Source organism: Pelodiscus sinensis, chromosome 4, assembly GCF_049634645.1.
Source record: "Pelodiscus sinensis isolate JC-2024 chromosome 4, ASM4963464v1, whole genome shotgun sequence".
NCBI classification, from domain to species: Eukaryota; Metazoa; Chordata; order Testudines; family Trionychidae; genus Pelodiscus; species Pelodiscus sinensis.
In genome coordinates, this window is record NC_134714.1 from 62847522 (window position 1) to 62874699 (window position 27178).

The window sequence follows — 27178 nt, forward strand, 5'->3', positions numbered from 1 at the left end:
ACCACCGATGAAAAATGTAGCTGCTTCCCACTCAGAGAGGGAGCTCCTCTCTTCCCTGAATAGTACAGGTGGCCTAATGCAATATTTTCTGAAGGATAATCATAGGTGCTGGCTTCGTGGATGCTCCAGGGCTGGAGGTGGTCCTCCCCCAAAAAATTAGCGGGTGCTTAGCACCCTTTGGCTGGCGGGCAGCCAGCCCTCCCCCATGCCTCCTGTGATAAGGTGTTCCATGGTGTTCAGGAGGAGCAGGGATAGGGAGCACTTGGGGGAGCGGGTGGAACTGGATGGGAAGAGGCGGGATTGGGGTGGAACATTTTGGGAAGGAATGGAGTGGGGGTTGAACACCCCAGGGGAAAGAAGGAAGTCCGTGCCTGTGAGGGTAATTACTAATCCTCCCCATTTGTGTACATCTGCTGCCTCCTATTTCACATCTCTTATTGCCTTGTCAATCAGTGGAGGCTCAGCAACTCCCTGCTATATCCTCTGCTGCAGCACTTCGCACCAATTCACGGCTGACCCTATTAAGAAGTCCTGCATTTGTCCTAAACCTCTTAGCCCTAGAGACTGAGTCAACACTCTTATAAAAGTCACAAATCATTTTCATCTAGGTGAACAATATTTATGATTAGCGGCTGTTATAGAGTATAAGATGAGAATCTGCTAGTCTCAGAGCATAGTTGTCCTTTCATCCCTCTTCAGTTGCCTTGCCGGCGGGACCAACCTGCAAACCTTCGGGGGAACTGACAGCCCATCTGTGAGTCCAATGCACAAATACTTGTGTCAACAGACCGAGAGCCTCATGCTTATTAATTACCTGTTTATATGGCTACACTCTTACATTCCTACTAACAACACATTTGGCTATTTTCCTGCTAATGAGGCATCAACTTTCTTTTAATTTTACTAAAGTAAAGTGGGGGTTCTAGAGTTTACCATATAGTGAATTCTAGCATAACAGGTGGTGAGGACAAGCTGGGATCTAGTGATTAAATACTTTTTTTTGAAATTAGTAGTATATCTAAATAGCCTTTTGTCTTCTGTCCTCTTAAGCACAGGGTAGTGCTGTTCTGACCTTAGATAAATTGATTTTCAGTTCTCTTAAACGTAGATCTTGACTGTCACACTTGGATGATCAGGGTTTCTATGAAGGATCGACAAGTATAAGTCTTACATGTGAACTCTTTGGTTCATCATCATGGATCCATGAGTTAGCAGGGACTGCACTGGGATAAAGAACCTGACAATGTCTTTTTTTTCTCCTGAGACACATTTCATATGAAGGGTCTGAAGCTTGTGTTGTCATAAATGTGTGTGGCTTTGATACTAAGTCATGAAATAATAATCAACTGTTATTGTTCTAATTTTGAGTAAGACTCTGGAGGTTGTGTATTGATGCAGTCCGGTACGGAGAATATTAGGCAAACAAATATTGGGTCAGGCAGTCTGTAAACTATGTAGCACAAATTTGGAGCCAAAGGAAACTTGATTTTAGAAAATCCACATAATGTTAAGATCTGTCCCTTAACAAAGATAGACTCGGTACATTCTAGTACTACTTTTTCCTGTATTTGTATTTACTAATACATCTTGCTAGATTACTTGATTTTTGGGGAGTGTTAGCTTCTGGGTGTACTTTCCACAAGGCGGGATGATAATTTGGATTGCTAAAATGATTCAGTTTTCTCTTCATGCTGAGAATAGTAACCATCAAAATTGGCAATGTTATCAGTGTAATGACCTAGTCATGCATTGCACTTGTATCTTGATATAGCTCTTTCTATGATACTAACCTTGTTATATCCACAGTAACAGAATTCTAGGTGAAAACCTTGAAGTCTCTCTTGCTGTGCCTTTTTTGAGAGAAATTATAGGAAATTCAGAAAAAATGCATAAAAAATTATTGGTATGATGGATTGACCTAGATGGAAAGTTAAAAAATACTTTTTCCGAGACGACGGAGTAGAAGGGGAAAAAATACAAATATTTGAATGGATTTAAGTTGGTGGTGATTCTTGAGATGTACAAGTCACTGATTCTAGACATTGTTTTGTATGCATCATGATGGTGTCAGCATCCAGATATGCAGTATGTTTTCAGAAATGTTTTGGATAACATGTGTATCATTTGTACACATAGTACAGTGAGAGGCAACTTAGACTAGGGAGTGGGTTATATGAGTGGCTCTCCTTTATCTCAGATTGCTGCAAGATTGTTGTAACCAAGACAGTCTCCTGGGATAGAGTAGTTTTGCTAACTGTGCTTCGGTGGCTAGAATTTGCAGATATGCTGATTGGATGCACAGTCAATGTTGTGTGCAATCAGCATGCACCTCACTTCACATGTCCTTGCTTTATGTTTGTGTCACTTTAGTAATACTGGTTTGGGAGGAGGGGGATTGTGCTGATGAAAACCAGCAGAATCTGGCAATTTTGTGCCTGGGCAACAGGTAAACAAAGTGTCTTGTGGACCACACACACAACCCCAGTGAGCCGCATGCGACTCTTGGGCTGGAGGTTGCCTATCACTGCCCTAATAGCTCTGGTATCCATAGGTGTAGTAATAGGATTCGTCTTAGCATTGAATGCAAAAAGCACTTTTGGAAATGTTTTGCTTCCAAAATGTCTGTATATGCAGTAGGTCCTATTTAAGGTGGTGATGTCCTCAAGAAAATGACTATAGAGTAGTAATATCCTCTTAGTTAAATCTGCTCACTATGTGTAGTTAAGTCAGTGACTAAAATGAGATGACTGTCATGGGTGCTGTGGAGCAACAGTTATAGAATGAGCTGGATTCTATTCTACTTTGTCCATATTCAACAAAATTTAATATAAGCTCTGACAAGGAAACTGGTGATATGTGAGCCCAAAAGACAAGTTCTTGACTTTTTGGGTCCCAAGTAGAGTATGCAGTACTCGCATTTGGGTGGCAGGGGAATCGTTCTTTGGCTCCTTGACTGAGTAATTTTGATGTAGAAATCCTTGAAATAGAAAATATGGAATTCCTTGGTAACACTTCTTCTAATGGCTTTCTGACTTGTGCATCCGTATTATCTCTCTTGTATTCGATGTTATAAAGCCTCTGTTTCAAAGTATTTTATTACCTGTGGGTTAAACTACCACTTTGTTCACTAAAATTATAAAGGAGAGTTTTGGCTTTAATGACAAAAAATGTATTTTTTTTTTTCATTTTGTGTGTCAATCTGAATATTTGGTACTGGATATTGATTAGTCTTTTGTGATGTTTAAGGGAAATTGGCTTTAAAAGGAGCAGAGAAATGTTTAAGGAGTTGTATTTTCTCATAACACCAGTTAACAAGAACAGGAATTGTATGCATGTGTGACCCCTTTAAAAAGTAGCTGCTTGTGATTACTGTGTAAGTACCATGCATAATCATCATATCAAAGGTCTAATTCAGTTGAAACCTTTGAAAGAGATTCAAGGAGGGTAAAAACTGAGAGGGTTTTTTTTAGAAGATTTTAAATTAACTTTGAGTTTATTTTTTAATCTATTTATCATTAAATTTTAATTTGGCAACCTATGTTGAGATCTAAGTTGTTAAAATAATTTAAATTAAATACAAATATTAAGAAGTATATGTTTATTGCTACGGTTTAAAGAAAGTAAAATCACTGAACTAGTGGAAGTTGCTGACTAGGCACCTGCAAGCCAATTTTGTTAAAGTGCTATAATTAGCTTTTTACGGCAGTAGTTTGTTCTGCAAATCCAGAAAAAAATACTTTCTTCATTTTAGTTTAGTCATTGAATTGAATTCACTGAAATAGTTCATTCAGAGTAGAGATGATGAGTTTAAAAAAGCAGGAAAGCTTTCTTTTCTTCCACTCTATCAATAAAAACTCAGTGTGAGAGGGTGAGATTTACTAGTTCTAAAGTCTTAAAAGACATGGTAACAGGAAACAATCAGTTCACTTCACAAAGTACAGATACTACTTCCTTTGTTTAATAAATCAGTCTTAACTCTAAACATTTCTGATTCATTCTTCTTTTTTCTTATGTATCCAGCACACTTAAGGTAGTTCTATTTCATTTTAAAAGTGCTTTTTTGTAGTTTTTATTTACATTTTCATCCATATTGAGCTTGACACAAATCACAAGTAGAAATATTAATAAATAAGAAATGCTTTAGTCACCATTTCTAACATTGTAAAAACTGAGAATCTGACTGAATAAATGTGTGTAAAGCTATATAATTGCTTAAATAGTTATGGATAGATAGAGTCCTACCAATTTCATGACAGTGAAAAACATGTCATGGATTGTGAAATCAGCCCTACCTCATGAAATCCAATCTCCCCTGCTGCTGGGAGCCAGGGGCTCATAACTGCTAAGCTGGGGAGGGTCAGGAATTGGCCTCCTGTATGGACACTCTTGGTGGGAAGATCAGACCCACAACTGAGGCAGCACAGAAATAAGGGTGCTACATCCTCACTTCTGTGCTGCAGCAGCTTGGGAGCTGGGCCCTGGACTTCTGCCCCCTGTGGCTTGTCTACCAGCGGCTCCTGCCAGTGTGGGAGCTTCTGCTCCCGATGACTACAGCTGGGGCTGGCCAGGCTCTGAGCTTCTGCCCCTAACCTTATCGCTCCTACTGCAGCTCTGCCCTAGCTTGGGACTTCTTCCCCACCAAGTCTTGCCAGGACCTGGGGCTTCCACTCCTGCTGGCTGCAGCCTGAGCTCAGGGCTTTGCATTCCCCCACTTCAGAGAAGGCAGAAGGCAGCTCAGGCTTGGGATGTTGGGTCAGCCCCTTCTCATTCCAGCTGGGGGTCAGGATAGCTCGAGCTTTGGGCTTTGTTAAGCTCCTCCCCACTTCAGCTAGGATTCAGGGCATCTTGGGCTTCTGTTCCCCCTCCCATGCCCAAACAAGTTAGCCTAGCACTGGATTTCTGCCCTCTGGCACTCCAGCCAGAACTTGGGGCAGTCCCTGCTCAGAGCTTCTATACCACCCACCAACCAGGGCAATCTGGGCCTGGGCCTCCCTCTTCCCCCCCCCCCCCCCCCACACATACACATTCCACCCAGGGTTTAGGGCACCTTCTGCTGCTCCAGCCTGGACTTGGGGCTCAGGGCTTCCACTTCCCACCCCCAGCTGGAGCAGCCCAACATTAGAGCAGAACAGGTAAAGGCTTCAGCCCCATAGCTGCACTCATGGCTCCAGAAGCCTGGGCTTGAAGCTTCTTCCCCCAGGGCTCAGTTGACCCAGTCAGGGCTTCTGCCCTGAGGCTTCTTCTGGAGCTGGGGCCATTGAATGAATCAGGACAGCTGCCCTGGACCCTGCACTTCTGAGGGTGTCCAAGGCAGCCCCAGGCTTATTGGTTAACCATTTAAATGTGTATATTGCTATTTTGGAGTGGTGCATTCTGGGCAACTATCCCACAGAACACTTCTTCCTCTTCTGCCACTGGGATTTGTGGGGAGGTGCAAGGTATCCTGGGTCCTGTCCCAGTGCCCTGTGGTGCATCGCTTCACATCCCAGCAATCCCTGCGCTTCAGTCTACATTTGGCACCTTCTTTCAACTCCCAAATCCTTCTATGCTGTGAATGCTTCCTCTTCAGTTGGCAGGAATGCATCCACAGCTGTTGACAAAAATGCTGATACGTCTCACTAACACGTCACGAATGACAGTCAAACTATTCCTGAAGCTGCAAAGTGTCAATGAGGAGTCCGTGCAGCATGCATACGACAAGAGATTCCTTGTGGAATTCACGAAGATGCTGACCAGTGGAATATTGCTTTTGGGCAAAGAAAACCAGCATTGAGTGATGGGATCACATCATCATGCAAGCCTGGGATAAGTGGCTGAAGAACTTTCAGATGAGGAAAGCCACTTTCATGGGACTGTGTGCTGAGCTCAGCCCCACTCTGCGGTGCAAGGACATGTGAATGAGAGTTGCCCTGCCCGTGGAGAAGCAATTGCACTGTGGAAGTTGGTGATTCCAGGCAGCTTTTGCTTGGTCACCAATCAGTTTGGAGTGGAAAAGCCAACCGTTGGAATCCTACTGATGGAGGTGTGCAGGCCAGTCAATCACATCCTGTTCCGAAAGACCATGACTCTGGCAATGTGGTTGAAATTGTGGATGTCTTTGCACAGATGGGCTTCCCAAACTGTGGTGAAGTGATAGATGGCATGTGCATTCCAATTCTGGCGCCTGACTACCCAGCCTCCAAGTACATTAACTGTAAGGGGTATTTCTGCAGGTGTGTGTGGATCACTGTGGGCGTTTCACAGACATTAACGCAGGCTGGTCCAGAAAGATGCATGACACACACATCTTTCTGAACACTGGCCAATTCAGTAAGCTGCAAGCAGGGACTTTCTTCCTGGACCAAAAGATCGCTGTGGGAGATGTGGAAATGCCCATTGTGATCTTTGGAGACCATGCCTATCCCTTAATACTATGGCTCATGAAATCATACACGGGGAGCCGTGGCAGCAGCAGGAGAAGTTCAATAACAGGCCAAACAGGTGCTGAATGATTGTGAAGTGTACTTTTGGCAGTTTGAAGGCCCACTGGTGATATTTGTATAGGAAACTGGACTTGGCCAATGATAATACCTTATGGCTATCGCTATGCCAGGGTAAAAGGTAAAAGGGCCTCCGCGGGGCGGATCCGGCCTGCCACACGGGTTGATCCGGCCCGCGGAGGCCCTGTCGCTCCCCTGCCCCGAGGCCAATTAGGGCTTGGGGGCAGGGGAGTGCACAAAACTTCCTCCTGCCCTGGCAAGACCATGCAGCACTTTGAAGCGCCATGCACTCCTCGCAGGGCAGGAGACGACATCTAGAGCTCCCCCACCACTTCAAAGTGCCACGTGCTCCTCACAGGGCGGGAGGAAGCTTTGTGCACTTCCCAGTCCCTGATTGGCCTGGGGGTGAGGGAGATACTTCTTGACTTGCCTGGGTCATGGGTGCCTAGTGAGAAGGGAGGAGCAAACGGGCTCCCTCAGCCCCAGACCAGTCATGGTCTCTGGGTGGGGTTGTCCAGAAGCATCCTGGCCTCGCCCCTTCCAGTTTATGCCCTGCCCCTTCCAGGATGGCCTCCAGTCAAAAATTATTGCCCACTCCTGCACTATGCACTGTGCCCTTCATAATATTTGTCAAGGGAAGAGTGAAAAGGTGAAAGCTTTACTTACGCCTGGACCGCTGAGGCACAATGTCTGGAGGCTGAGTTTGAACAGTGTGAAACCAGGGCTATTAGAGGAGCACAGCACAGGGCCATAAGGATCAGGGATGCCTTGAGGCAGCAATTTGATGCTGAAAGTCAGTAAAACTTGTTGCTCTGTAAGGGAGGGCAGTGGCTGAGTTGCTAGTGGATTACTGATTGGTCTATGCGCTACACTTAGTGCTACAGTGACTGTAGCTTTTTGCTGGAGTATAGTTGCTTGCTTGTTTTCATGTAATGGAATAAAGATTTCTTTAAAACACATGGATTTCATTTATTACACACAAAGGAAATGTAGGATGCCCATGAAACATGCACTGTGGGAAACTAGGAGGGGGACAGTGGGGAAGGCAGGAGGTGAGAGATGCCATGAGAATTTCATAGGTTTGTAGATGTCCTTGGCAGGGTTCCCACTAACTTTTTTCATCCAGGGATAGAATAAATTTTGTGTGTACTGAGGAATGTGCGGAGGTGCATCACCAGTAGGAACACATGCTGCTGGCTTTGGGAACTGGGCACTCTGCTAATCAGCTGGGCAGCATTTGAATCTCTCCTAGATGACTGCCTGAGTATTCAGCTTACAGGAAACACTGGTCCATGGTTCATATTCAGCCCCTCTGTCTGATGTGCTGTGGAACGGGGGGGGGGGGGGGGCCTGGGGCTGCAGTTCATCAAGGCTAAGCTGCATGCAGATTGGCGATGAGTGCATCAGCAGCCTGAGGTGGTCTGCATCGGTGGATGTTGGGCAGGCACAGGTGTGGAGTGCAGCAGGTGGTGCCCAGGCAGGGCCGACTTTAGGAAGTGTGGGGCCCAATTCAAACAGTTTGGGTGGGGCCCCCCCATGCAGGATTTTTTGTTGAGGCAAAAAAAAAGCACCCACACAACAAACCACAACCACACACAAATATCACATCAGAAGTAGATCTGATCAAAATTTATATCAATATAGTTGAACATTTTCAAAAAAATGCCATCCTTTATAATGCAAAATTTAACACAAAATTAAATCAGTTGCCTTAAGTGTAGGTCAAATATTTTCAATTGCAAACTATCCAATCTTTTCAATAAAGTTTAAAGTTTGAGTTTTTAAAATTCATCAGAGAGCGTTGCAGTTTTCTGTTACATTGATTTACTTTTTAAATAGCAAAAAAGGAGTCTTTGTTAAAGTGTCAGTTCTGTGGTCAAATTCCAGTCCTTAGTGATTTCAGCACCACTGATTTCACTAGGTAATATGGTACCTCACCACCATTGCCTCCTTTGCACTGCCCTTCAACACATATTGCCTGCATGTTGAATCCAAGGTCTTATCAATAAAACACAAGATTTTATCAATGATTTTTGCTCAAGCGATCACTGAGACAAGACAAGGACTCTCAATTGATTCTAGTCAGCTCTGCCTTTAACGCTGGATGTAAAGTGTCAGATATAATTGAGGATTCCCGAATAGACTCTACACCACCAGAAATAAAACCTGTTTCCATCTTCTGTGACTTTCAGTTAGATGTGACTCACTAGCCTCTGCTTAGTGTTCAAGTTATAGTAGACCCTAAGCCAGGTCATATTAAGTTCAGGTCTTTTACCTTTTAATCATGCACTATAGATTACATTTCATTCTCCCAGCTCCAAGTCTTAAGAGAATTTTGACCCAAAAGAGCCAAAATTGAGCACCTTGACACAGCAAGTGTGTCTACTGATCTCTGTGGCAAAGTAGGTACGTTTATATAAATAAGGTGTGCTCGTGAAGCCTTTTGCTATGGTTGATTAACAGATGGCAGTAGATAGCTCATTCAGACCACTGGCTGATAATAGTTAGTCAGTCTGACCAGTCATTAACCATAGTCATGGACTCACCCTGCTCTCCATTGTCTCTGATTCTCTGATGATCTGTGACAAAAAAGGAGGGTGGAATGGAAACTGAAGGGAGAGACCTCTCTAAATTCACCAATCAAAGAGCAGCATTGCCAACCCAAAAATCACAAGGAACTCCTAAACAAAGTTATGAGAATGGTCTACAAATAAGATATTTTAAAAATTAAACGTTGGATTTTTATTGGCCTGTTTCTTGAGTATTTAGCATTCATGTTTTAAAACTTTCTTCCTTAGCTGTAAGGCCCAGAAGTATAGAGAACTTTTTTTAAATGAAAGCTGAGATTCCTACATAATCAATTGACTCCAGGCCTTTAGAAAAACACCAAATGTATTTGGATGTGCCACTGTGGCACCCAAGTTGTTGTTGTTAAATATTTTATAAAGCTTTACCTTTTCTGTCTGCTGCCATGTCTTCTCCCCTTGCTCCATCAACTCCCCTGGTGCCTGCTGCCCCCCAACTCCTCACCCTCCTCTGCTGTCCTGACTCCTGCCCTTCTCACTGCCCTCAGCCCTCCTGCGACCTGCCCCCCTCCACCAGCCCTTCTCTCCTCCCTGTGCCCACTCCTCCAGTAGCCCCACTCTGATCATGTGAGCTATCCCTCCTCATCCCCTCTTCCAACACCTCCCTCTACACACCTGCCCTGCTTCTTTCATCTGGTGCTGGTCCCTCCCCTGCAGGTGTCTGCCCTTCTGCTTCACCCCAGAATCCCCTGGCACCTCCACCTTTCCTTAGCCCTGCACCCTCCTGGTGCCTCCCCCTTCCCTTACTGCCCCTGCCCCCTTTGCCCTCTTTTTCCCTAATGCCCACCCCGTCACCACTCTCTGCCCCCGTTCCCGTCCTGCCCCTGTGCCTTCACACATAACTTGTTCCATCCCCACCCCGTCTTTCAAGCCTTCTCCCAGCACCACCTCCTTCTACCCCCAGTGCCCTTCCCCTCTGCTGTCCTCTCCCAGCATCAGCGTGTCCTCCTTCCACTGACACCTCCCCTCCTGCCCTTTTCCTCATTGTCTGCACTTGGCCCCCTGGCATTTGTCTCTCCACCACCCTGTCTCTTGGTTCCTTCCCCTTTCTTCCCCCTCCCCCACCCTCGCCCCCTCTGCACAAGCCCCTTCCTCTCCCACCCCTCCCGGCTCCCCCCCTGCACAAGCCCCTTCCTCTCCCACCTCCCCCTAGTTTTCCCCCTCCCCTACCTTCTGCCTTCCATTTTGCGGGGCTGGAGTCTGTGCTCGAGCCCCGAGCACCGAACCCGGAGCTAGACCACGTGCCTCCGAGGAGTTTTAAAGTCTCGGGGCGTGATGTCACGTCATGTCCGGGTGTCTCCCCGCTCACCTGCAAACGCGCGCATGGCAGCAGCCAGCAGCGCGCACTGGCGAGGGGGAGCCGCACTGGGAGCTGCGCATGGTGGGGACACTCTGGGGACGGGGTGGGAGGACGTGCAGGGGGGCCGGCAGGAGGGGTCATGGGCCTGTTCCAGGCAGAGCCGGGGGAGTGACCTAGCTCCACATATTGCTGGAGCAGGGCCCCGGCTCTGAATATTAACTCGCCGCCACACTTCCGGGTTCAGGGAATGGGGCCACGGGTTCAGGGAATGGGGGAATTGGGCGAATCGGCCTAAGGCCGGCCCTGGCCATATTGTGGTCTGGGCAGGTGTGAACTAGAGAGAGCACTGTGGGAGGAGGGGAAAGTAAAAATAGTAATGGTCACTCATTTCCACAGGTTGTGCTTACCGTGGAAAATGTTTTGCTGCTTAGGGTGAGCAGGGAAGCAAGGAAGGGTCTTTAACTTGACTGCAGGTTCCATTTGGGACAATGCGTGGCTTATCTTTGCACAGCAGTGGTCCCCCTCCGCTGACGGCACAGTGGCAAGGGAATGTCACCTTCAGGGGGTCAAATACTACGTATGCTCTGCCAGCTAATAGGAGGAGAAGGGTGACACAGCAGCTGCATGAAGCTTTCAGTGAGGTCTGTGAGGCAGATTACCGAGATGTCAGATTGCATCAATGAACTGTTCGCCATCTGACTGACCCTCTGCTAGTAGCAGCATCACACTGAACCCAGCCTCCTTTCTGTAACCCTCCCACTCTGGGCAAGTTACTTGAGTGCTTTCCCAACTATTTACCGGTCGCCTCTTGCGCAGCCTCTGAAGGTTGCGAGTGGCTCGCCTCTTTGGGGATACAGAACAGTTCCTGACTGCAAAGCCTTTATGGATGCTGAGTCTTCCTCTGGCTCTGGGACCCTCTCCCATTCAGCACAGTCTGCCACAACTTCCTCCTCCTGTCCTCCTGTCACTGCCAGAGCCCCCTGAGCCCATGAGATATCCTGAGGGGGGAAGGGAGTGTCTTTGGAGTGGAGATGGGGTCAGTGCCAAGTATATTATCCAGCTCTTTGTAGAATCTGCAGGCCATGGGTGCAGCACTGGAGCAGCTTCCTGTGCCTTGTAGTAGGTGTTTCGTAGCTCCTTCACTTTGACCCTGCATTGCAGCATGTCATGGTCATGGCCCCTTTCAGGCATGCGTCTTATCTGCTCTAGATATCATAATTCCTATGCCTGGAGCGCAGCTGGGACTGGACTGCCTCCTCTTCCCAAACACTGATGAGGTCCAGCATGGCTCCAAGCAGGGAATCTCCTGGGGCATGGAGCAGGCATGACCAGCTGGGGAGATGCACGGAGAACACACCACGTGCATCGAGCAAACAGGAAGAGGACTTTCAAATTTCTAAAAGAACACAAAAGGCGGGTCTGAGGGTTGGGCACCTGAGAGTAGGCCAGTAGAGTTCAAACAGATGACCAGAGAGACAAGAACAGGCATTATGGGAAGGGTGCCGGAGGCCAGTCAGGACACAGTACAGATAGTCCCTGACATATGAACGGGTTACGTTTCAAACACCTGGTCATAACTCAATTTGTTCGTAAGTCGGAATACATGCTTTTAAATGCGGCCGTGCTGTTCGTGAGCACGGATCACGTGTTCATAATTCGAGGACCGGCTGTATGGTCTTAATTGGAGGTTGGTCGTAAGTACTAACGGTCATAAGTCAACACGTTTGTAACTCAGGGACCAGTTGTACAATACCATGATGTCCACGCTGGCACCCCAGTGCACTGTTTAGAGTGCAGCAAGCTCTGTGTTTCTCATGGAGGTGGTCTATCTAGTGTGCTAAGTGCACACTAGCTCTGGAGGAAGTTTCTTGCCAGTCCAAACATCATGAAAATTACAGTGCTGGGGGCTGATTTCCCGTGAAGTAACTTGCCAGTGTAGACTTGGCCTCAGTGTGTCCAGCTAAATACAAGATGGAACAGATTGTTTAGCACAAGTACACACATGTCAAGGGACTATTCAAGATGAAGTGGCCTGTTAACACCCCTCTAGTTTTAGGGAATAAATGAAAGGAGAGGGGAAAAGTTGGAGGGGATTGTTAGTGCCAGATAGATCGTTGTAATAAGCCATAAATTCAGTGTATCTTGATTTGTGGAATTTGAGTTCATCAATGCTGATTTTTTTTCCTTTTAACTATTAGCTATAAATAAAGTACAACTTGCCATGTTCTGCTTAGGTATTGTGTAGTAGAACATGTATTTCACAGGCAAGGTTGGGGAATTTTCTTTGGAATTCCAAGTCCTATTGAAAGGTGTCTTACTAAATCTAGTTTCTTATATGGTAGCACATGATTATAAGCATTCATACTGATGGGTTTTGAAAAGCATTTTTAGTTAGTATGTTGGTAGCATTGACTGTGCCAGAAAAACCCACAAGGGATGTATCCTGGGCTGTAAACTGCTCCAAATTTTATTTCTGGGTGAAATCTGCACCACTGTGTGCTCACAGAATTCATGGATGCTGCAGATTTCTTTGTTTCCCTGCTTGAATAATGATTTTTCTGATGGAGAAGCAAAGGAAAACTGAAAGAGCAGCCACTCATCCCTCCCAGGCAATATAGATCAGTGGTCCCCAACATGGTGCCCGCGGGCGCCATGGCACCTGCCGGGCCATTTCTGTGCGCCCACCAAGAGATCGGGGCTGGCCCCGCCCCTGGGCGCATGGCGCATGGCCGGTGCCGACTCCTGGGCGCGCAGTGTATGGGCTCCCCACTTCCGGGTGCGTGGCGCATGGGCAGTGCTGGCTCCTGGGCACGCAGCGTATGGGCGGCCCAAACTGATATAGATGTATCATTTCAGGTGCCCAAAGGAGTCAGCAGAAAGATAAGTCACTGCAGGGGAGTGAGGCTGGAGATATCCTGGCCAGTACTAGCTTAGACCCAACCGCCGTGCATCCATACTCAGACCCCTCTCATATTCGCTATTCCCAAACCTGCCAAGCCTCCCCTTCCCCCTCCACCCCCCGCCACATCCAGAGCCTCCCGCACCCAGATCCCCTTTCTCTGCTGAGCCTTGCCCCCTTCACCTGAAGCACTGACTGGTGGCTCCTACTCCATGCTGGGCTCAGTTGTTAGTCCCAGATGTGGAAGGAGCACACTTACCCCAGCACAGAGCAGTTGGGGCTGGGCCAGTCCACTCCCAGAACTCTTTTCCAGCTCCGCATCAGTCTCTGGTTTCCTGCCCCATCACTCCTCAGCTGCAGGTGAAGGGAGGGTCACTGTACATCTGGATCCCCCCCCATACTCAGACCCCCTCCATAGCCAAGCCTCATCCCCCTGCACCCTCCCACACTCAGCACTCTTTGCTGAACCCCATTCCTGAATTCAGGCCCCCAACAAGCCCCATCCCCTGCAGCTGGACCTCCATCCCTTCACACAGCCCATCCCCCACTTTAACACTCAGCCTGACAAGCCCCATGTCCTGTGTTCCTGAATCATTCTGAAGAGCCTGCCGCACCTGGACCCTCCCAACCCTGAGCCCCAGCAAACTTCATATGGATCCCCACCCCTGCAAGCCACAATCTTTCAGCATCCTGATCCTTCACTGAGCCCCTAACTTTCAGATTGCCCTGTCAAGCCCCATACTCTCCATGCTGAGTCCTAATCTCCTTTACTTGGACTTCCCTGCAAAGTCCCATTGCCCTGACACTTAGAAACTCTCCATCCAGATTGCTCCCCACAAACCTGTCACCCCACATCTATATCCCTCCACACTTAGATCCTTCAGGACTGAGCCTGCCTTCTGCACCTAGTGCACCTAATGTAGAGGGTCAGGAGCCTGGGGAGTTTGGGGACTTGCACTTTTTAGGGTCAGGAAGGATGACCACACAGCAAGTGTGAAAAATTGGGACAAGGTGAGGAGATATAAGCACCTATATAGGCCAGAACCCCAAATATCAGAACTAGTTACCCTAGGGCTGTGGTTCTCAATTGGTGGTCTATGGTGACTTTTTTGGTAGTCCACAGGAACATTGTCCAGAGTCACACGGCATGAGCAGGTGCTGCCGTTAAGCTGTTTTATGCCGTGTTGACAAGCATGCGGCGCGTCATCCATAGCATCACCTAGGACGCAACCGCATTGTGTTGCCAGTTAACTTCTGTCGGAGGCTCTGAGCATCAGTGTAGCTCCCGCCATCATGCTGAGCGGTTGCTGTGTCATTCGTCCTGTGCTACATGTGCTGGAGGTGGTCCACGAAACTTTTTGATTGGCCTGGTGGTCCATGGACCGAAACGAATTGAGAACCACTGCCCTAGGGTTAGGCACAGCATCACCACTGAATCCATGTCCTGGGGAAGGAGGCGGGGGCCTGCAGGGTGAACTCTCACTTCTGTACTACCAATAGTCTGTGCTTCCCTCTGCCAGGCTGGAGTCTCCACATTTATTTATTGGCAAGTAAAATCTGCAGAATTTTAAAATATTGTGCACTGATTTTTTTTCTCCAGAATTCCCTCAAATCCCCTTCCTTGTGAATCTGCAATACTTTTTTTCATTTGAGGAAATTTGTTGTAACTGTCCACTAGAAGAAGATGGAGATATTAAAATGTGAACAGCTATAGAAGTCAGGTGTTTTGGACTTGATGTAATGAAAATGCTACTGTTTTATTAATTGTATTGATAAAATATTGGAAAGAGATGCCTGTGCAAGGGGGATTAGACCTAGTCCTGCAAAGAAAAGGAGAGGGCTAGCAGATGAAGGGGACAGTTGATGTCACTTTCAAGTGACTGGACAATCTGGAGATAATTCTCTGCCCTTTTGATGGGGACAAGAAGAAATAGGATCACAGAAATAGCCATACCACAACAAACCAATTGTCCATGCAGTCTGGTAGAAGGGCTCTCTCCTGGGCAGGGTTGTATAGGATGGCTGCACTACCACTGCCCATGCTGTGTGCCTGTTTGGTGGGTGAGTCAAAGACTCTTCTCTCAATATGACAAAATTCATTTATTTTAAATAGAGGAAACAGAAGATCTTGTTATTGCTCTTGATATCTTTGTAGTTAAATTTGCTCGCTGGTGTATGAGAAAATAAAGGGAATTGGCCACCCTGTAGGTTAACCAGCTGTTATTTACCATTCCAGGCCCACAAAGGTTAAAAATTCTACATCTCTTACCGAAAGAAATGATCAGTACATAAATCAGCTTTCCCTCAAAAGTCAACTGTTTGTTCTAGCACCAGGTATGGAAGGGTCTATGAGGCAGTTCTATGGACCACCAGCATATTGGTGTGAGTTGCTTCTTATTTACTTCAAGACATCTGAAAGAAATATTTGAACCAAAGATGTTTCTAATTTTATATATAAACTAAACAAAATAATCAAATAAAATACAAATAACTCAATTAAAAGTGAGAATATAAAAATCAGGTTGATTAAACCAAATTGAATCAACAGCTTTTTCTAATAATTTGTGAAGACTTAACGGAGAGGGCCCCGATCCCCTTCCCCCCCCTCCCCCCATGGCAGAACATTCTCAATCTCATCGTCAGTCACTATATTTGTTTCAGCCAAGTAGCTGATACAGAAAAGATTTAATCCCACTCAGCTTCAAGATAATGTTGAGCTTTGGTGTCAAGTAGGAGACCTTGCCCAAAATGAATGGTGTTTAGGGAATTAGCCAGCCTTGCACACCACCTATCCCTAGTCGTAGGGTTACATGAAATGTTCCAATACAATTCAAGACAATAACTTACTTTTAAAATTCAAATGTCAAGTTTAGGGGAAACTAACAGGATTTCTCAGTAACAAGTACACAACTTCAAACCATGAAATATTGTGTGATCTTTGTCAGCAGTGTTGATTAATATATGGCTGTTTCAGGTACAGGTTGAACCTCCCTGGTTCAGTACCCTCGGGACCTGATTGGTCCCAGATGAGGGATATTTCCAGACCAGGTGAAGTCATTTCTGAACCTCTGCTGCCAGCCCCCTCTGCCCTTCTCCCCCATGGGCTTTCTGCCCCACCCCCCCACCCCCATAGCCCAACTGAGCCACTTCCTTCCCCCCTCCTCGATAGCCCGGCTGGGCCTTGTATGGGCCCCTCTACTGCATAGTGCTGGGCTCCCGGCTCCCCCATCCCCCGCAGCATGCCAGGACTCTTATCCTGGAACATCAGTGTTGCAAGATCAGAAAGTTCCAGTTTATAACTCTGTACTGATAGAACGTTTCTATACATGCTGCTCTCAGATCCTGAGAACTTTATCCCTAGACACTCCTGCTCATTTCCAGCCATCTGCTGAAGTTAAAAGTAGAAGAATGCTAAAGTAGAGGTGTCCCTCTACTAATAAATTTTGAAAAGAAAACAAAACCAAAAAAGCTAACACATGTAGAAGTGAGTCAGGTGTCAACTCTTGTGGACAGCCTTAAGAAAGTTGTGTGTGGTTGAAAAGATTAGCAGGTGCTCTTATTGACCCAGGTTTTAACAGTGGTGGACTTGCTGATTGGGTAGAAGTTACTTGCTTGTAGGTGTCAACTCTTAGCTGTTGCCAACTCTTAGATGTTGCATATTGCTGAACTCCTACTCGGTGGTGGTCACCTGTGTGGGTGGAGAAAGCACAGGCCACGTGTTCCGATATGGTGGGATCCCATGGCCAGAGACCAGCAGCTGAGGTCTGCAGCAGCCTCTGCGATAACCATTGCAAGCAAGCAGTGATTTGTGGCTAGCAAGCCTGATGCAACAAGTATTAGTTTCTTCCCTTAATTCAGGTTTTGAGGATGTTTTTCCCACTGGGAATCCCTCCTTGGGAGTGCTGGGGCAGATCAGAATTGCATCTATTTCTGAAGTCACTGGCATCACCTTATGTGTTTGTCACCCACATGCAAATTAAGAACCTCATTCATTTCAGTAATTATGGACTCAAAGACAATGGATCCAAAAATATGTCTGGTCAGTGGGCAAGTCCGTACATACTTTGAAACATTTGAGGTCATGAGTTAGTCTACAGATATAGTCTTAACAGTCCTAAAATGCCTCGACTCAGAAATAATTTCTAAAATGCAAAGCTAGCAAAATGTTGGAACAGAAATCCTAGGAAAACACCAGTAATACTTTTGCATACCCATGCAGGTAGAAGAACCTGTTCCTGTCCTGCAGACGGATGATTGTAACTTTCCTTTTTATGTGTTTGTTACTCATTAGTTCAGTGTTTCTCTCAAAATCCGAATGAAAGGTTGGAATAAGTCTTTTCCTTTCAAAATCATAATTTTGGGATTAAGTTGTTATACACACCTTTCTACAGAACAGGTGGCTTACTTTAAGGTTGTTATGCTTAAAACAATTAAAATGTTAAACCAAAGAACAATAGAACTTAGCCAAATTTTAATCTGCACAAAGATTTGTATATGTATTAAATTTGTTTTATAGTTGGCAAGTCTCTGTCCATTTATCTTTCTTTAAAGTTCAGCTTTCACATGACCTGGTAAGGTGAACTTGTTACCTTTTGTTTAATTGTCCTGGGAAATGACTGTGAAATAGCCTGCTTGTAGCAATACTGTACATTACAGTAGTAATAAAAAAAATACACAGAATATATTTATACCCTATACCTTGGACATGGGTTTAAATTAGTTTTAAATGGTTTGATTGAAATCTGTGACTTATTTAATATCATGTCAATTTAACTGGGTACTGGACTTTCATGTAATGTACTGGGAATAGTACATAGGCATAATAGGGCATGTGAAATGAAATTTTGGCTTTAACCCTGATTCTTCCTAGCTTCTGGGCTTTCAGTATCAGCCACATCTTTAATTACTGTCCTGTTCTATGGTTTAATGTTAAACCATAGCTCTTTATAGCCTGTTTTCTGATTGGTTAAAACTGGCCATGACCCAGAAAGGCTATATTTTGTGTAGTAACCAGCATCCTCAAATATTTCCTAATTGACATTTGGTCTATTGTGAGGTGATGGATCCCTTTCAGTGATATTAATAGACTTTTTTCTGTTTTGTTTACAGGCGTGGAACTTGGTTCTATGACTCATGCCGGGAAGAAACAACTTTTTCTTCTGAAACATCCAGCTGGTTCTGCTGGCCAAGTTCTCTCACCAATAGAGAGAGAAAGAATGGATATGAATGAGGCAGAGTGCAGTGAGCAAGGAGATACCACTGATCCTCAAAACTGCCAGAGTGGGTTTACAGGTGTGAACAAAAGCAGGAATTCGCAGGAGGTCAGAAAGACGTACCCATTAAGGAAACGTCTGATCACTTCTGTGGACAAAAAAACGTGCAAAGTGCTTCTCACCAGACTAGAGGACGTGGCTGGATCACTGTCAAAGGAGGCTCAAAGTGGCACAAAAAGAGACCTATCCAATTGGATGGATGACTTCATATCTCCCTGTTTCCCAGAACAAGTTCAGACTTTGGGAGTGGGAAAGAGTGATCCATCTGGGGAAAAGTGCACAATAATTTGTCCTGGAATAGAACAGGCACCCAGTGCTGCTCCTTTGGAGCCCAGAAAACGGAGACTGGCTTCTCTGAATGCCGAGGCAGTGAATAACCTCCTGTTTGAGCGGGATGATGGCTTATTATCTGGCAGGCGCTTTCGGAAAGACACTGTCAAAGCCAGTGTAGATTGTAGCACGAAGGGCTTGCACTGCAAAGCTAGTGGCAACTGGCCCTCATTGGGAAAACCAGCTGTAAAAACAGTTAAAGGAAAGAATCAGAGTGGCTCCAGTCACAAATGCAATAGCTCTGACCATACATTGGATGATGTCTTTGAAGATGGAACAAAGAGGGAGGATAGTGGAATTCCCTATCATCCTACCCCAAAGAGATTGGCCAGCCTCAATGCTGTGGCATTTTTGAAACTGACCAGTGAAAAAGATCAACCTCTGAAGCCAAGGAGTAAATCAGATGGAGAGGGCAAGTCTGAGAATCACTGTTCCAAATCAAGGCTTAAGTGGGCTAAAGCCAATAGGAAGAATTGTGTTAAATCCAAAAAGGAAATGTCCAATGTAAAAATGGAGGGTCCACATGGCTGGCAAGGATTTCCTGCAAGTTCTTTTAGGAAAGCAGACCACCAGGACTCCTCTAGACTCCATGGGAAAATTGATTCTCTCCATTATGAACCATTATCTAATTCCTATGATAGCACAGAGGGTTTCTACCACAGACTGCCTTTGCTTATGGGTGGGCAAGCTTCCATGAAGCCTGAGTATGGGAGACCTGGGGAAAAATCCCCTACTCCCAAACAGGAATTTCATCAGCCTTCCTTCCCCGTGCAGCAGTTCCATCCCTTGCCTGTGCCAGGAAATCACACAGAGTGTGGATGTCTCTGTGAAACTTCAGATTTGACTCCATTGAACAGGTTTTATGTTTATTATGGCCAAAGTGGATACAGTGGCTACTCTCACTGCTCAGTTTACCCTAAGGATGAGCTTTCACAGCCTACTTGTGAGGGGCTCTTAGTATCTCCAACTTCCTTACCATCAGGTACACCTTTCCAGCCACTTCACTGGTGTAACTCTCCATATTGTTGTGGGGAAGGAACAGCTGTTAACAGTTACAGTCTTTGTGGAGTTATGCAGGTGCCAGAGAGTAGGATTAGCAGTGTGCATACAGGACGGAACAGCTACTCCTACAAAATGCCTTTTGCAGCAGGTAAGGCAAAGTAATAAATTGAGATCTTAGCATGCCTAAGTGAGGGGGCTTAGATTAGTGCATTAATAAGTGTGTGGGTGGGGGGAGGAATCTTGTTGCCTGTATATGACCAAGTAAGAGGCATGCTTCCTATGCATTCGATTCAGCTAAATCTGAGACGTGTACTGTCTGTTGGTAAGGAAGATTCAGCATTTAGCTACACTTGCAGATGCTATGGTATCCCTTCCTTTTCCTCTGAAGGCTCTGTTTCCATTAAAATGTTTTATGGGGGTGGAAAAATTGAATCATGAGGCTGGTAATAAGATTTGGAGTAGAAGGAAGGTGGTCCTTGGTTTGAATTCTGTTCGGGTTAGTGATAACCCCAGTATAATGCCCATATGATCAATGGGAAATGAGGGAGTGGTCTATTAAGTTCCTAGCAGACGAGTGGTCGGGTTTGCCAGACTGCCACCATTGTGTATAAGAGCTGTAGTTCAGAGTCCCAGCTAAATCCAAAGGCTGCTCTTGCCCTTGGAGATTGAATGACCGTTTCAGCCCTACATTGGCTCACTTTAGTGAAGGGTTGAGGTGTGCTGGTAGGGCAGTGTATGGAAACTGGCAGTGCCTTCTGCTCTATATCTGGTCTGCAAACAATGAAATTCCCAAAATATATGTTATTGGGCTCCCACAAAATCTTTTAGTTGCATTTTTTTCTCTCTTCTGAATGCACCGGAATTACTGACTATTTCAACAGATACTACCTATGATCGGGCACTGACCTGCTCCTGTCCCTTCTGTAGCCACAAATGGCTCGTAGTCTACCTTCTAGGCAAACATCCTTGTGCAGTGATTTGCAGTGTTCTGTCAGACTTGTGTGGCTCTGTATTTACAATGGCACTACTCCTATGCTCTCGCTCTATGCCAAGGGTGGATGGGGAGAGACAAAAGGTATCTTCGTTCCAGAAGAGCTTTCCTGGTTCTTCCTCTGACCCTGAAAGGCTTGCCTGCCTGCCATTCCCTGACTCCCCTCCCCCCCCCCTGCCCCTGAGCACATCCTTCTTTGTATGTCCTATTTTCTGGGCTGATGGATTCATTAGTCTTGTAGCTCTCTTGCCCATCCCCAATATATCAATTAGGCACAGCTTTGCTTCTTAGATTTCCTCTGTGGTGATTTAACGAGTGGTCCAGTGATCAGAGTGCTGTATAGCTGCTGTTGCCCAGCACTCTGCCACACAGCCCAGTTTGGAAAAACACCAAAAGATGCTAGCAATGAGATTTAATTAGCACCCTTGTAGATTGAGCTAATTAATTCACTGAATGTCAGTGGATTATTGAGATCTTATTAGATACCTTTCCCTGGTTTTGTGTTTAGCCTGTGAGACACTGAAACCCAGAATTGTAATAGGTTTAATACATGGTTCAGGTGTTTGCATAACTAGACTTTGTACTATGTTTTTATCCAGGAGCTTTGCCATCACTATATAGAAAAGTTTCTGTTTTGAAATATTTAAAACTGGCAACCAAAATTGTTGTGCCAGAGCAAACATACATTTTCAGCATTAAAACCACCAAGTTAGAAAGGAGGGGTATGTTGCTATTACGAAATTACAGTATAATCTACAAATGAAGCTTGCTTCATCTGCCTCTGGGACAGAATTGCCTTGGAAGGTGCAGCTACATGCAGCAATGCTGTACAGTTTAGGACACAAAGGAAAGGATAACTTATCCAATTAAAACTACTGAGGATATTAGGGAGGCAGGTGAATCTTCTGAGTCAGGAGTACAGGATGAGATGGGCTTTATGATCTCCTTCCATTCCAAGAAGGAGCTGTAATTCAGGAGCACTTGAGCAAAGCAGAGATTTCCTTTTCTAAAATATATCTCTGTTGACCTGGTGCAACCCTCTACCCTGAGGGCTAGACAGTATATAGTCTTTTCATAACTGAAAATTCTCTTGGGAAGACTAGTTCAGAAATAAGAATACTGATCTTTGACATACTGCTCTGGGTCATGCCAATCTGTGCTGTACCAAAAGGAACTTAGTCAGGCACCTTAATGATGCTAGCTTAACATTCAGATGAAAGGGATCTGAGGAGGTTTTGGTGGTGCTCTGTGTGATTCCCTATGGAGAGGGTGAATGTTGATGCCCTATGGAGAGGGAGAAGATAGATGTTTTCCCTTCTTGGAAAGCTAATAGGTTAGCAACGAGTAGAGCCAGTCTGTCCCACAGATAGGATTTCTCCAACTCGTATTTCTCCAGACTTTCCCTGTGTAGATTTTTATTTTTAAAGGCATGTGACAGGGTAGCACACATCTTAAATGTGGTGCATTTGGGTTGTGTATGTTCAAAAGTGTGGGTTGCACCTATATTATCTTGCCTTCCTTTCTGAGTAGCTTCCATTTAGAATTCTGCAAAATTGGAACAGCCTAGAGTTTCTGCTTTTGCTGAGTGAAGTGTGGAGGGAAGCTTCTTCTAGCATAAGTAAAGTTTAATGTTCTAGAGCTGATCTTGAGAAACAGATCCCAAGTCTTTCCTGGAAAGGCCAGCTTCAGTGCATTAAAGCATTTCTTTAACTTGACTGTCTTATACAGAGACAACAACTCTCCATGTATTGCCAGCTTGACATATCAAGTGCTTTGCCTCTATCTGTTGTTAGGTTAGCTGGGTACCCAGTAGAGCCAAACTGCCCTTGTAGAAGTAACTAATTTTGAATGCTGTCATCCTGATAGTTATGGAATTAGTTACATACTGGTTATAGATAATAGTCATCATTTTACAGCAGACGGGTGTTAGTCTTGTGCTCAGAGTAGTAGAGATGTTAAATTTAGATTAATTAGCTAATCAAATTTCCATTGACTATTCGTTAGTCTATAAGGGAGCCTCTGCCTTTGAACTGTAGCAAGAGCCCTGCTGGGAAGGAAAAAAACTGGAAGCCCCACAGTGTGGGACCAGCGGGGGACTGCCTCGCTGGCCCTGCGGCACCTGAGCCTTGGAAATGTACAAGAGCATGGGCTCTTGTACATTTCAAAAGGAAGCCCCACAGGGAGAAGGAGACTCTCTCACTGACTCCTCATTCCATGAGGTGCCTCAGCCTTGAAATTTCAAAAGCAGAATCATAGCGGAAGTGGCGCGAGCAAAGACTGCTTCAGCCTCTGCTCATGCTGTTTGCTGTTGTGCCTCTACCTCCCCTGCTACTCATGGAGATGATGCTGGTGCAAACCAGCTTTTAAGCCAGCTCCTGCTCCCCCTCCCTTGCTCCCTTTCTCTGATAGAGGCAGCAAGGCAGGGAAAATGACTAATCGCATCACTAGTCAACTATCCGATAAGCTTCTGTTTATTTGATAGTCGACTAGTCTCTTACATCCCTACAGAGTAGCACAATGCCCTGTAAGAATGAGTTGCCAATCTCATTTCTTGAGGAGAGTATATTCACTTGTAGGTGAACAATGGGAGTCTCCTGTATAGAGGTGAAGGGCTGGGTGGGTGCCATGGGCAGTGCTCCTGTGCCATATCAAGCAGAGAATGAGGGAATTCTTGTGTTCCAGTGACAGCAGTCTGCATGCAGGGTAATGGGGTTAAGACATGGATGAGGAGATGGCCACAGTAGTTATCTAGTTTTAAACATGGGGGATTCTTCATTGATAGCATTTCCAACCAATGAATTAATGAGCAGTGAGGTGGTGGTAGGGAAGTGAAATCAAGGCAAGACCATTTTTGGGGGTGGGAATAGTGCACACCAGCTGGGAATGTAAGACATAATAGGGTTCGTGTACTCCTATTGAACACCTGGTGAAAAGAATCTTACCCTTCTTGAGGCATGGGTAGCTATTAGTGTGAAGCTGTTTGTCAGGGCTTGTGATCTAAATGTCCTTGAGGCTGCTTCATTACTATCCAGGTCATCTGTGGAATTAGTGTGGGAGCCGAGGCCATACATGGTGCAGCGTTCTAGTTCCTCATCTTCACATCTTTTAAGTACAGCTACTCAAAGTGGCTGTCTAAGGGATCCCAAATCTTGAGTCAAGGCAATGCCAGTTTTATCCATTTGTGAGTTTGTAAGACTTTCCTACGTCCGTCATTCTGGACTGTTTCCCCTTTATTAGTACAACTACTATGTTCTCCTTGTGTCTCCTGAATACTCTCCAACATTCTTCTTCCCACTTCACCATCTTTTAAACTCCCCCACAATTACCCACTAGCCCCATCAGCAAACAAGTCAGAGGCAAGCTGCTGAGTGACAGAAAACACCCCTCCTCCCAGGGGAACAGTGCTTGACATCTGTAGCTTTATACACTGCTACAAACCCAGCAAGCAGAGAGATCAAGAATCTTTCTGACCAGCTCTATTAGCTGTACTTGTTTTTATAGCTGTTACTGCTATCTGTGAATGCATCGTTCTTTTGTTACTGCTTCTATCTCCAAGGGTAGCGATCGTTTCATAACCTTTTACAGCTCACTGAGTGGGAGGCAGAGGGCAGCAGTTTCCCACTGTCTGGAGCAGTCTCAGCCATGCTTCACTCTGTAAATTGAATCAGTTATTACGCCAATTCTCCTAAATGCTTTGATTTTTAAGGCGGTGTCCACTTGGGGACCTGGAGATGTATCAAAGCAGCTGTCTTTGTGAACCTTAGTTCTGTCTGAGATTGCCTGAAGCTGCCCTGCTGGCATTTCCAGAATGCATGCTTTTTCAGATTTATGAAGCTTGGAGATTTTCATATGTACTGGACTATGTTATGGGAGCTCCCTCCCTACTGGAGTTGATAATGCCGTGTTACTAGACTAGTTCAGATCTAAGCTTCTCTCTTTTTTACTCAGGCTTATTTCATGGATTGAACACTTTTTGCACTGGGAATTTTGGATGTGTATTATCATTGTAAAATACTTTTGGGATGCTTTTGGAAGGCTTTGTCTGCTGACATGCTAGCCTATCGTAGTAAATCTGTCAGCTTCTGAGATATGGCTATCCTAAAGGCAACAGAGCAGGGTATGTTTTAAGCTTGGCCCCATGTTTTATCATTGGTTTGAATCTCATTAGAGAAAGCTCTTCACTTTCACTGACTAAACTTAGTACCCAGGTTGGCACCTTGAAGGAAATTGGGCTTTTGGATTAATACAGAGAATAGATCTGATAAAGATGAAAGGGATCTCAAAGGTCATTTAGTCCACTACCCCATGCTGAGAAGCAAATCTAGACCATGCCTGACAGATGGTTAATGTGTAGTTTAGTCCTTTGCCAGTTCTCACTTCTCTCCCAGTGTAAGCTACTCACCTTTATGCATATATTTAGGCCAGAATCGCTGAAGTTTAGTATCACTTATGTTATGTCTAAATTACATGCCTCTGCCGACAGGAGCATGTAAAATAGGCTACCCGACATAGTTCAATGAAGAGGGGATTTAAATATCCCTGGCTTCATTAAAATAAAAATGGCCGCCACGCTGTGCTGGCTCAGCTGATTGTTGACCACTCCTGTAAATCCCTTTGTCGACCACTCCTGTAAATCTCGTTTCATGAGGCATAAGGGAGTGGTCACAAAGGCGTTCCCTGTCGACCGATCCGCGTTTTGACTCATGTGCTGTGCCGACGATCAGCTGAGCCGGCACGGCGCGTTGGCCATTTTTATTTTAATGAAGGCAGGGATATTTAAATCCCCGCTTCATTGACTATGTCGGGTAGCCTATTTTACATGCTCCTGTCGGCAGAGGCATGTAATCTAGACGTAGCCTTAGGGTGCTAACCCAACCCTTTGTACATGACAGGCTGGCACTATTAAGGGGAAAATCATATGGGTTTGTTGTAGGATGTAATTCACTGCCTTTTCAAAGCAATACACTCAAGTGTCATTGCTTTTTGAATTGAGCAGCAGTACAAAATGTTCTCTCATACAAGAAGTCCATGTTTACCTGAAGCATTAAGTATTCTCTACTGTCAGTAGAGCAATAAAGAGAATTCTGTAAGAGCGTATTGCTGAGCTTGGGATTGTCCTGCTAATTTAGTCATTATCAAGAAACCACCATACAAATATTCCGCTCTTCCCTTCTCCCCCTCTCTTGTTAGAAGGCTGCAAATCTCTGGACCAGCTGAGCCTCACAATCCCTGTGGCAGGGCACCCCGCGTCACCTGCCCACCCACTCTCAGGATGCCCTGTGCCCAGTGTGCCACCAGCTGCTGAACCAGTTCCTCACTTGCAGACCCCCAACTCGGAACCCCAGACCATGGCCCGAGAGTGTCCACAGAGCTCCAAGCCCCCCAGTGGTTCCAAATCTGGTCTCCGAAATACTACGGGCTGTTTACATGCCTGTGATAGCAAAGCAGCAGGAGGTCACTCTCATCCAAAGCAGCAGCGCATCAGCAGGAGGAGAGCAACTAATGGCTGGATACCCGTGGGTGCAGCCTGTGAAAAGGCCGTGTATGTTGTGGTAAGTTTGTGAAAAATTCAACTTTCCTATGGATGCCTCCAGGAATGTTGCAGGGTAAACTGAGTTCCTGTAGGGACAAGGAAGGGAGGTTGGAGGAGTTCATGTAAGGTAGCTATGCATGCAGGTACAAGAGCATTCACCACAGTGACTCTCCTGTGGGGCGTCTGTAACAGCATGCTATCATTGGATGTCATCCAGCATTTTTTAACAAAGGAACAGTTGGATTGGTGCAAAACATTTTCCTTGGTCTTTAGGGCTCAGCCACTGGATTGTTGGATTCTTGTTCTTCCTCTGGTACAATTGCAGCACATAACCTGGTCTGCCCTTGAGTCTGGCATGATAGGCAAGCAGAGAAGAAGCCTAAAAGGAAAACTTGCTTCTCCTTCCTCCTCCCCCAGATAATTGATAAGTGCTGCTGGGTTTGTCGTGAGTGGGAGGTGTGACTGCCTCCCACAGCCAGGACACAGGTGCTGGAGCAGTGAACCCCAGAAGAGAAGTGGCAAGTGGTACCTTCTATTCCCACTACACAGAGTAAAGGAAACAAAAGTTTAAGGGCAATTCTGAGGTAAAAATAGCAACTGCCAAACTGCTTGAGCTCGTCTTATCAGCCACTGGTGGTGCCTGTAGCTCAGCAATAATTCTCCTCTGTTGCCTAGTGCACTGCATTGGGAAGGACATAGTCCATCCCATGGGGGGCCCCAATAGCCCACATCTTTTATGCCCTATTGATAGTGGCTTAACCAGCTCTTCTTCTCCATAGGGGTTTC

At 45.7% G+C, this 27178-nt stretch overlaps 1 protein-coding gene across 3 annotated transcripts in view; it reads left to right on the forward strand.

Annotated features, from left to right (window-relative positions):
- The window catches only part of BAHD1 (bromo adjacent homology domain containing 1), an 87446-nt gene that overhangs the window by 40663 nt on the left and 19605 nt on the right, over positions 1 to 27178 (forward strand). For all 3 annotated transcript variants that reach the window (XM_075927097.1, XM_075927096.1, XM_075927098.1), the window contains 2 exons: positions 18373 to 20016; positions 26050 to 26411. In XM_075927097.1, coding sequence (XP_075783212.1) covers positions 18390 to 20016; positions 26050 to 26411 — 1989 coding nt within the window. In that variant the 5' untranslated portion in view covers positions 18373 to 18389. The remainder of the gene's footprint in view (positions 1 to 18372; positions 20017 to 26049; positions 26412 to 27178) is intronic.